Source organism: Mycteria americana, chromosome 3 (assembly GCF_035582795.1).
Source record: "Mycteria americana isolate JAX WOST 10 ecotype Jacksonville Zoo and Gardens chromosome 3, USCA_MyAme_1.0, whole genome shotgun sequence".
Classification (NCBI taxonomy): domain Eukaryota; kingdom Metazoa; phylum Chordata; class Aves; order Ciconiiformes; family Ciconiidae; genus Mycteria; species Mycteria americana.
In genome coordinates this window covers 62,242,666-62,254,511 of record NC_134367.1, presented here as the reverse complement: position 1 = coordinate 62,254,511, position 11,846 = coordinate 62,242,666, and the positions used below count along the sequence as shown (strand labels likewise).

The following is an 11,846-nucleotide window of genomic DNA, read 5'->3' as shown; positions in this document are numbered from 1 at the left end:
AAAGGAAAATTAAAACTTGCCTTTGTATCTATATACATTCTATGGTTTCATTAACAACATAATAGAAATGAAGTTAGCAACTGTCTAATGGTAAAGCTTACCAGACCTCTTGTATCTTACATTTGTTTGCAATGTCAATGTCATCACTTTTAGCTGTTGTATGTAATCACTTTCAGCTTTTGTATGTACATTTGCCATTAAGTAAATAATTAGATATACTGTCTCTTTTTTAAAAACAAATAAACCACAAGGAGGATAACAGCAATGATGCAGCACTCTTACAAAATCCTAAAAGGAAGAGGAAAAAACAGATTTGAATGTCGTGTTTTCAGGGTGCTTGCTATTTTATGAAATGCCGACTCTAATTTAGGCTGGAGTCTGACCTCTCACAAGTGCTGCAAAACTTTAAAGTCACCCTATGTGGCATAAATTGCTGTAGGTTTACTGGCAAACCCCTGGCAAAGAAGAATCCGTGAACAGCACATAGCTCTGCATCTCTTTCCATCTTAAAGCTCTCACCTAGGAGCTGCCCAAGACAACAGCAGGAAGACGTACAATCCCCAATGTTTGGTTGACCCCCTTGCTTCCAGGGATGCTACAGACAAATGTTTTCTACAATAGCTTCAGGCTATTCTGTCTTTCGCTAATGATCTATTTATGGTCTGGCTGTGCTGGAACGAGGAAAGGCAAATGCTACTGACAGCCACTTTTTTACATACCCCTTTCTCTCTCCCCCAGCTGCAAGTGGCCAATGCCAAAGTGTGAGTTTATGGGTACTGGTAATTAAAAACAGAATCACAGAATCACAGGATTGTATAGGTTGGAAAAGACCTTTAAGATCATCGAGTCCAACCGTAAACCTAACACTACCAAGACCACCACTAAACCATGTCCCTAAGCACCTCATCCAAACGTCTTTTAAATACCTCCAGGGATGGCGACTCAACCGCTTCCCTGGGCAGCTGTTCCAACGCTTGACAACCCTTTCAGTGAAGTAAAATTTCCTAATATCCAGTCTAAACCTCCCCTGGTGCAACTTGAGGCCATTTCCTCTCGTCCTATCGCTTGTTACTTGGGAGAAGAGACCGACCCCCACCTCGCTACAACCTCCTTTCAGGTAGTTGTAGAGGGAAAACAACAAACAAACCACAGTAGTGGCTTCAAGTAACTCCTTATCTCTTTAACCATAATAAGGTTGTAACAGGAAAATTGCTAGAAGGCAACTTCATCTTAAATATGATACTAGTGATTGGATTTCAACTGCAGTTTGCTTAGAAGAGCAAGACTGGATTGCTGTTTGTGCAGGAGTGCTAAATGTTGCATTTGCCTTAATCTTACTCAACAGATAATGCCTCTGAAGAATCTGTCCCCTGTTGATCTAATCAAACATCTTAAAATTTATCGCAAGTTTTACAATTTGCAATTAAGTTTCAACACTGAAAGCACATATACAGTGAGAAGCAGGTTTCAGAAGATTCCCAAAAGAATGAGCTTGTCTGTCATGCATGATAGATATGCAAGTCATTTTAGAGACAAACCAGGTATGTAAATCCATAGCATTGAAAAGACTTAGCCTTTACAAGTTGTTCAGCATAATACACTGCATACTGAAGTCAGCAGAGGTCATTCTGGAGAGTGAATCAACTGACCCGCAGTGATTACTGGTCTGAACCATGGACCATTTTTAGTTTGATGGATTTGTATCTCCATAAACATTAGTGTGCAGATAACTGACTGGTATTATGTGTTTGAAAGATGTTTGCACATTTCTTCCAGATTCATTTCAGTTCAGAACTATAAAAATGGATGGGAAGGACATGCTGCCTGATGTAAATTCATACCTCTGTCCTCATCCGTACGCAGTTTGTGTGTGTAGTGTGCCATGTGGCAGAACATGAGTGGATTAGATATAAAGTTAATCCATGGGTGGAACAAGTTTCTATTTTTAACCTGACAGGATTTTCCTCTACGCGTGTCAGCCCAGCAGCAGCTTGTAGTAGCTCTGTTGCCCAGTCTTGACAGTTTTAACTTTTGTTTTCTATTTAAAATATTAAACCACCAGCAAGACATACCTTCAGACAAATATGAAGAGTGCTTTAGCCCCAGGATTTCTCCAAGGCACGTACAACTAGGCCAGTGCTAGAAAAACAATCACAGCAAGAACTCTATTGAGGATTACAAGGCTTAGCCCAGCTATTAGAGAGTCATTAGCTTTTTGCATTACTTTCAGATATGGAATGATGAGACAATGTCAGCATTATTTATTTAATCTTTCCTGTTACTTATATGTTGAGCATGCATGATAAATATTACACATAGTGTTTGAAGTGTAGACAAAGTTCATATATAAATTTTCATCATGTAAGCAATATGAGATATATCTGTGTGGGCATTACCTGGTTAGAAGCCTTCAGAGGTTATACCTAATACTATGTGATTTCTATTTGATACACCAAACCAGTACTTTTGAATATGAGAAACCTGGCTATATCTGGAAAAATAAAAGTGATGCACCTGAGCAATGTGCACGTGACTAATGGATAACAGTCAAGACAGGTGGGAAAGAAGAGCTGCTGGAGGAAAAGAAGGGCGTTGTGTATGTTTCACAACAGACCTGCCAAAGACTACAAGAAAAGACCACTACAGAAAGCAGAAGGAAAACAGGGAAAACAGCAACTGGGACGTATGTTTGGAAAAAGGCACAATGAAAGCAAGAAACGAGAAAACAAAACAGACAAGATCAGTGAAAGAAGAAAAAATCTGCAGACTGAACTTGTAGCACTGGAGTCTCACAACATGAGACTTGCATGCCATTTGTATGCTGCAATCTGTTTTTCTGCTCATGTATATATGACTCTAGGAAAGGTGGTCCCCACATCCATAGTTCTGACTACAATCTGTGATGTTATGCCTGCGGCTCCTGCCCCAGGATTTTCAGAATTCTTTGCTCTCTGGCTCAGCCAGGCACAGGAATATTGTGTAATTTAGTTGGTGTGGGCTTGGTGTTAAGTTATTTAACCCCTTGTGATACAGTTTAGTAGTCATGAGTTTGCACAGGTATCAGTGGGGGTGTAGACAGTCTAGAAAACATTACAAGCAGATGGGGACTTTATCCACTTCCAGGCAGAGTTTGCAGGGAAGACAGTTAGAAGTTGCAAACATTAGGTACAGAAATCAATGGAATGGTGCACAAATGACATACCTTAATAATACCATACTTCGAGTCATTTTAAGGGTTTTTTTCAGAGGCAAGAAACTCCTTTTCATCATATCCAACCACCTACTGAGAGAGATTATAGTTCTCCTCAATTCAGCCCTCTCTCTAAATGGCTCTGCATTCATTCTTGTTCCAAATGGTGAAGTGTCTTACTTGTAACAAAGAACATGAGTGAAATGCATTTCTTTGGAGACTCTGAGCATATATTCCTAGGCTAATAGCACTGCCTTCAATGTAATGTCAAAGTGTAAACCAATTCAAAAAGTTGTTCTGGGACCAACAAACTAACTCAAACGTGTAAAAACAGCCACATATTGAACTATGGAGTAGTTTGATACACAGACAATGAAACGATTTTTAGTTGGCGTTTTCATAAAAAATACAGATTTAAATACTTATAATTTCCTAGTGAAGTAAAGAGCTAGTTATTCAAACTAAGCCTGTAATTTTTCCACCTCTGTAAATTGCTTGATCAACATTTCCACCTTTTTTGTACCCAAACTTAAAAAAGCAAGCAAAACAAAACCCTACAGTACTCATTATTTCTGTATTCCTAAAAATACCAACCACTGCCGCACCAATAAATATAGAAAACACAGTATGAATAATACTAGATCACCAGCAATGGGTAGATGAGTCACCTGACTGCAGTCTCCTACGTTGGCTATTCATGCACAAGATTCCTGTGGTCCATAGTCTCTTGACTAGAAATACCCATCAGTGAGCTTTGTTAAACCGAGAAAAGATGTGAAAACCTTACACATTCTTCACTCCATCGGCTGGTATGTATGTTGTCACACCATAAAGTTAGATCCTTGTTAATCACCCCAGGTATTTAAAGCTTCATTTAAATATTTTGTATCTTCCAAATGTGACTTACTTAGAATATTTATTTCTTGTCTTAAGATCCTGTGTAATGATCCATCTGTTCAGTAATGGCTAATACTCTAATCTCTCCTTTTTGTGAGCTAATCACAGCCCCAGACAGCATGCACTCTCTCATTAGATGTCAGAGAGGATAAAGGTCTTAGGAATGGTTATAAAATTTGATGATGTAATTAATACCTTTATTATTGGCTTTAAACATTTTAGTGTGAGGCTATGATTTTAAGACGCAGACCCATGTCCCAGCCTCTCCTCTGCTCAGGGAGAATGATATGGATCCCTTCGGAGTCCCTCTTCAGACGCACCAGGATAATTATGCCTACGTTGTAGGGCAGGCATGCTCCGTGATGGACTTACATCCTACTCCATCCATTCTCCAGTTCAGGGGACCAAATGAATACCTTGAAGTGAGCTCCCAGTTCATACAGTCAGGTTTCCTCTGCCAACAAGGATGAAAGAAGGGAAAGATGCATGCTTGGATGTCATCCTGACATGTAGTTGTAGCATGGCACTGGCTTGGACTGGGGATTTGGGAAGCAACACTAGAACACCAACTATGGACAACCAAAATCTAAGGAAAAGCCTTGGCCCCCATCTTTTAAGGTTGCCTCACCCTAGAAAACAGTTGCAATCAAATATAACGATGATGGTTGAAACTGGAGCCTGTAAGAAATATGCAAGGTACTTTCAGTCTCTTGCTGTCATTGTCCTAAATCAAAGATAGTCACAGCCTGGCCATTACTGTTCCGTATTTTCCAATGAAAATAAATCCTAATATGAGATTATTTGCTGCGGATTTGCAGCGTGATTTGTAAACAAAGGGTCCGCTCCCGCTTCCAACAGCAAAGATCCTGTTATCTCTATTGGAGCAATCCTCTGTCAAAGGACCACTTCTATGTACCCAGACGCTCTCTCAGAGCGATCTTGTCTTGTCACCAGGTTTTCAGCAGGAAAAGGAGAAGTGTTTAAATAAAACATGGGTGATGGGAAAATGCTCAAGTACATTAAGAATTACCAGTTTCCTAGCAGTCTTCAGACACCTTTGCACTGAAATTACATCTACATCAATAGCTTTCAAAATACACTGAAAAAGTGCTTCGATTCACTTCATAAACCTTGATGGGGGTCCACACAAAGATGTACCTTTAAAAAGGACAAAAAAGATCAATGTGTTTGATATCTCATATGATATTAACAGAAAAAAATTGTAGATACTAGCCAAATTACATGAGCAAATTCAACAGCAAACCATATGTACATTAATTTGAATTTAGTATTTAAAATTAATCTGAATTCTAAGGACTTGTTTTAACACTACTTCACTGGAAAACTATAGCAAATCCTATGAAAGTGGGGAGTATTCCTTCGTACACTCCCAGAAGAGACAAGGGCAGGCAGTGAGCGGCAAAGGTGGAGGGAAGAGGGTGTTTCAAGAATGTAGCTGCTTCAATACCCAGGAAGAATGAAAGAGAACTTACAGGATATGAACTGACTTACCTAGCTGGGAGCAATTTTCCATTCTAATGGGAGATGTGCTGGTAACTAGGTCCTGGCAAAATGTTTCAGCAAACCATCGATACACAAAAATTCATTCACAGCCAAAACCATCTGTGAACACAGTTAATTGGGTTTTGCTTGAAAAAGAAAAAAGGTGAAGAGTGTCAATGCCTGTTCATTTCAGTCCCATTAAACCTCAGTTGTTCAGGTTAGACTCACAAGGGTACCAACAAGAAGAGAACGAGAGGGCTGCAATGACAGTGGATACATTCAGATCTAAAGCAGGAAACTCTCCAGATCAAATTCATCAGGCAATTATTTGGTGTGCCATATTTTCCAGCAGCTTTTTAAGCATGCAACCCTTGCTTTAGAAATAAATTTTATTTCCTGAACATTTGCCATTGAAACATTTAAAGAAAAATGCAAGTTGTAATTGAAAAGCAACTACTGTTTTCCATTGTCAGGAAATGAAGCAACATCGGTCTTCAGGTTTTAAGCAAATAAAATCAGTTTTGATTAAAAACAAAGTTGCATTAAACTGAAATTTTATCACAAAAATCTGCTTCTACCAGAAGGTATTTTTACTGAAAAAAAATATTTTTTCCCAAATGATAATGTTTCATACCTTATTTGTTGTATGTATTTTTAGAATGTGTTATGTATCACTAGATAACATTTGCAGACTGTTCCAGTTGCCGAGGTAACTATGTTATTTTAATGATCAGCGGAGAGGATCATTATGTAAAACATTATGTTAATTTCAAACGCGGAAAATTGATGTCTTGCTGTTACCTTCAAGCTGCACCTTTTTTTTTTCCCCTCAAAGTGCCTTTTTCCATGAAAATTAATGGTATGGCTAAGTGCTCAAGTATCCTTTTCATACTGATTCATGTTGGCTTTGGAGGCAAATAAGGCAAAAATGACACCTGACAACTAACTAATGGCAGATGAACAAATTCAAACCACCATAGTTTGTACAGAAATAGTATAGGAAAAATAGTTCCATATATACTTAACTAATATACATGGACAGTTGGTGGGAATTTTAGGAAAGCACATATCATATCATTTCATTTTGAACTTTGAAATATATTATTGCTTAGTTAAGGAAAGCAAATTATAAAACACATGTAAGTACTGTTTATGATTAAGTATGACTAAGTGTTGTCCATGATACAGACCAACTGATGAAGAGATTAAAAAACTGACATTTAACTTTTGCTGCTTTTATTAGATTATATATCTACCAGATTACTAGATTATACCAGCAGTACAAATGCCGAACATTTACGATTTTATTGCACTCATAAGTGCTCTTTCTGAGGCTGCAGTGAGAACCTTGCTGATCTTAGTAGTTCATGGTGCGTTTCTGTTCTCACACCTGCTTTCTCCATCAAAAAAAAAGTCTGTACCTTTGAAAATTATCAAAACTAAGTCTCGCACAAATTCTAGGGCTCATAATGGCAAGAGCTGCTATAGAGCACCAGCCTCACAAATGCAGGTTGTCTCAGGCTACCAAATGCAATTCAGTTTTGTCACCAGAATCTTCTTTTGCCTCTTCTCTGGAGTTCTGCCTACAGATTGTCTTAAATTATGAACGCTTAATTCTCTAGGTGGAACTGGATGCTTTTATGTATCAGAACATGATATGCTCCAGACATCTGAGAGCTCCTATATTCTCCTGACACTTCATCGTAATCACCTGATCCATTTTAGAGTCAGTGAACTCTTCTGACAATACTCAAAGTGCATTTTGATGGAGACTATATTTATACGGACTGTACCTCTTCACTCCACGGAGCTTATTTGAATCCTTTCCCAAGGATTTCCTCTGCAGGCAAAGCTCTGACTTCAAAAGGCGGTAGCTCTTTCTCAAATTCTTTACCCATAATCACACCTATTACACTGGTCATCTTCTATTTCAACCTCACTACCCCAACTTTTCTGACATGCTGAGGTTTGCCGATTTGTATACATCCCAGTGAGGACTGCAAGCCGAAAATGTAAGAATGTGAAAAAACAGAATGTATTAAATCAATTAGATACTGTAAAAAGAACATACAATGATACAGCTGGGAATAAGCCATCTATTAACTAATAGGATTAGGAATTAATTTCCCAACAGCTTATGCCTCACTTGTCCACTATATGCGACCAAATACCTTATCCTGAAAAGCTTTGCTTTCATCCTTAGCATGGTGAAAATAGTGGGCTACATTTTCAATCCTTGGAATGATTTAAAATTTTCTGATGGGTAGCTTTCTGCTAGAAAATGCTGATTACACAAAATCTAAAAGTTTCAAGGAAAAATATCCTTTTTGTAGAAATTTGTTGACAAAATATAATCAAAACACATGTTATCCTGTTGACTACTGAATTACACCAGAACATGATGTAAAAAATTAAAGTCAAACAATGGAATAAAGCAAAGAAATACTGAAACAAAACTCCTAAAGTGCATGTTTTATGTCAAACATTTTGATAGGCCCTTTTAGAAATTGTAAAACAGACTTTTCAGGATTTTTGTTTCATGGAAAGTTTAAATTCTTGCAGGGGAAAAAAGAAAAAAATTGCATATGTCAGGTCAATTTTTAGTCTAGTAAGACTAGATTCATACGTTTTTGGGAACAAGCAATTTGAATTATAACAGAATTGTTGGATCACAGCTACTTCATATTTTTTAATCTTTTTGCGAACAAATGTATTATATGAATAAATACAAGTATAGAATTAGCAAGGACAGATTAGTTAAGGAATGCTAGTGAGAAATAATACATTTTAAGAACAAATATGAAAAGGGGGATCGCTAACTACTAAAAAGAAGCCAGCCTTGTTAAACCTGCTAGAGGTGAAACACTCCACCTCTGCTCCACTGACAGAGCAGAGCTGTAAACAGTGTAGAGAGCAGCACAGAGCATGAGAACAAGTTAGCAGGTGAAGGGCACATATTTTGGAGCTCTAATTGACATGAGCTGAGAAATACAGGAAGTATAGAAAGAATTTATAGAGTAAAATAGTGACATTAATGAAAACAACAAGCTTGAGGATATGGGATATAAAGCCATATGTAGAGTGGGAAAAAAATATTCTACATCACAGTATTAACCACTAAAAAAAAAAAAATCTGCTTTAACTATCTACATCAACTCCTGTATGTTTACTGAATCTCTGTATTCTGATTCATCACCAATAACTAAACACACTTTTCTCACAAGTCTGATACTGTCAACGACGTGCAGATCGAAGGGATTACAGAGTACAGCGAACCACAAACTGAATTAAAATTCTGTCAGTGAGGATTTCCAATGAATTCTTCTTCAAAAAGCTAAAATACCATTTACAGTAGCAACCTTATTTCAAAAGGGTACAGTGACTGAATAGTAACTTGCAGGTACAACCTTCTAATGTATATCAAATATTTAAGTTGTATCTTTGTGGCACTACTTACTTCCAAGCTATCCACAGTCCCCAAATACTGCTTGGTGAACTAGAAACATCTCATGTACTGTGACTTCTCTTTGTTTCTAAGTTTCAGTAATTTGAATGTTATCAACACAATGAAATGCTTCATTAATCATTATTATACATCAAGAATTCTGAGTCAGAAAATACATTTTTGTTTGCAAACTTCCCTCATACAAGTTAATGTGTGCATTGTGATTGTCTTTGAATTACATTACTATAGTGCATACTACTTTTTCAAGAGTCTTGCCTGGTTCAGTGCCCGGGGTGGATGCACAAGAAGGGGAGAATAAGGCTGAAGGGATATTCTCAATTTGGAGTGCACCAGAAACTAAGTAATTAATATTAATAGATTTGAAAACCTGAAGCTAGTTGTGATCATCTGCTCTGTGATCATCTAGGCTGATCTCCACAGTAACAAAGACCACAGAATTTTCTCCATAACCCCTATCAAACAGATGTAGAGATTATTTATATGTGGTTTATATGAGGAAGTCACCCATTGTAGAGCTAAAATTTCAAGAGATCCAAGATCCAGTAGTGCTTTATATAAATCCTTTCAGTGTTTCAGTACCCTTATGGTAACACAAAAGGTGTTTCATTGTTCCCAGCCTGATTTTGCCTAACTTCTGCTTCAGTCCTTTGGTTCTTCTCATGTCTTTGGTAGATTAAAGAGCTCTCTACTATGACAAACCCTCCTGCGTAGGCGCTTACACGCCATAATCAAATCACTTCTTCCCGTCCTCTGCCGAGCCGAATGGGCTGAAGGCGTCCGTTTCGTACGGCGAGGCAGGTTGCCCAGACCTGCCATCACTGCCCTTGCTCTGCACTGAACTCTTCCCCACTGACCAGCCTCTGAAAGAGCACACAGACACCGTGCAGGTCTCAGCCCTGCCATTCGCAGCGACGGGACCTCTTCCGACTCCCGTGGAGCGTTTCCACCCTCACACCTCCCGGCCTGCGCTCTCCTACACAGGGCGGGGTGCCCGGGCTACCGGCCCATGCGCCCACCTACCCCAAGCGCTAGCACACCCCAGCATGCTCGCCATCCTCCCCGCCAGCCCCGGCCGGGCCGCTTGCCATCCGCGTCCACCTCAGAAGAAAGCCGAGACCCCGCCGGCCTCCCCGGGCCTCCGCCTCGTCCCGAGGCGCGGCCGTGGCGGGAAGGCCGCCCCAGGGCACCCCCGCCAAAGCCGGGCCCCTCAGGGAGGCCGCAGGGCCCGACCCCAGCCCTCCTATCCTGTGCGGGCCCGCCGTCCCGCCGCCCGGCGTGTCACGGTGGCCCCGCCGCAGGCCGGAGCTGAGCGGAGCGGAAGGAAACGGGCGGGCGGGGGACGCCCCGACGGCACCAGGCGGAGCGGGGCCCGGCCCCCGCGGCGGGAGCCCCGCGCTCTCCCCCTCACGAAGATGCGGCGGGAACGCGGCCGAGCCGCCCTCGGCCCCGCAGTGACTCGGCGGCCGCGCCGCTGCCCGACTCCGCGCCCCGCGCTGCTGCCCCTCCGGAGCGGGCGGCGGGGGGGGGCGGGGGGGGCCGGGGTCGGACGTCCCCGAGGGAGGGCACCGGCCCCGCCCTCTGCCCGGGCGGGCCTCTCCGCGGCGGGGCCGGGCGCGGGCGGTGTCTCCGCGGTGGCGGTCGGCGCGGGCAGCTGAGCGGCCGAGAGGCGACGCCGCTGCCGCCCCGAGGGGACCGAGGACGGTGAAGCAGCAGGGAAAGAGCCGCTGAGGGAGGAGCCCCCGGGGAGCGTCGCCCTCTCGTCGTGTGTCCCTCCCGCCCGCGGGGCAGCGGCGGGGAAGGTGACCCGGGAAGATGGTGACTGTGGTGACGAAGCTGGTGCACTACCTGCACCTGAGGTAAGGGCGGGCGAGCGCGGCGACCGCCCTGCTCCTCCCGCCGGGCGCGACACCCGGGCGGCCGCCACCCCGCGCCCGTCCCGCCGGGCGCTGCTGCGGGGTCCACGCTGCCCGCCCACGCGTGCGCCGCGCCGCAGGCGACGCCGCCTCCGCCGCCCCCCTCGCCGGGCTGCGCCGACACCGTCGGGAGCCATCGGGAGGGAACCTTGGGCGGCTGCCGCCTGGTGCGTTGCGGTGTGCTGCGGCAACGAGTGACAGTCGGGGGGGTCGGCGCCGCGGGTGGGAGCGTGTCCGCCCCCGCTGTCGGTGCCTGACCCCGCCGGCCGCTTCCATGTGCGCTCCCTGCGGCTTCAGGCTTCTTCCAGCCGATCACTGAAGTGCGTCTGGCAGCACAACAGCCCAACAAGGCGCTTCCTGGAAAATATGGGTTATTACTTTATAGTCTGAAAAGCCGATGTCCCTACAGTCCTTGTATAGCATAATTATAATGGCATGGATTAGACAAATGACATGCTTATTCTCTTATATACGACTTCTGGCAGGATACCTTGCTAAGACATTTTTCCCAGTGTCATCTATTCGCATCAGAATTTAGCAGATAAATAAAAATGGTTTTGCATCCAGTGGACAGAAAGCAAGAAGATGTGCTGTCCCAGGGATGTTCCAGTTGTATTTTGTTGAATCGCAGTTTTTCTCATATATATGAACGCTTAATGTGCATTAAAAGAGTTGATCAAAAATATAAAGAAAATGCATCAAGGGGGAGCATATATGGAGACAGATTTAATTTGTGAAAGCAGTGATGTTTTTGTGTAGCATTTTCACATAAGGCACACCAGCTCTGGGAACTGATTTCATTAGCTAGATTTTTCCAAGTTAGCCAGGGACTCAGTAGATGCAACAGGCGAAAAAACTGAGTGTTATAGTCCTGAAT

The 11,846-nt window shown here is 42.6% G+C and overlaps 1 protein-coding gene and 1 long non-coding RNA gene across 2 annotated transcripts in view; one reads left to right on the top strand and one right to left on the bottom strand.

The window, feature by feature from the left end:
* Nucleotides 1-4,064: 4,064 nt before the first annotated feature.
* On the bottom strand, nt 4,065-10,792 carry LOC142408341 (uncharacterized). The gene is made up of 3 exons (XR_012775257.1): nt 5,600-10,792; nt 5,118-5,245; nt 4,065-4,541 (listed from the first exon to the last, which is right to left on the bottom strand). It is a non-coding gene; the product is annotated as an uncharacterized LOC142408341 (long non-coding RNA).
* ARHGAP18 (Rho GTPase activating protein 18) overlaps nt 10,614-11,846 on the top strand; it is a 98,423-nt gene continuing 97,190 nt past the window's right edge. Inside the window, exon 1 of the mRNA XM_075498725.1 lies at nt 10,614-10,912. Within this exon, the coding sequence (XP_075354840.1) occupies nt 10,869-10,912 (44 nt within the window). The 5' untranslated portion in view covers nt 10,614-10,868. The remainder of the gene's footprint in view (nt 10,913-11,846) is intronic.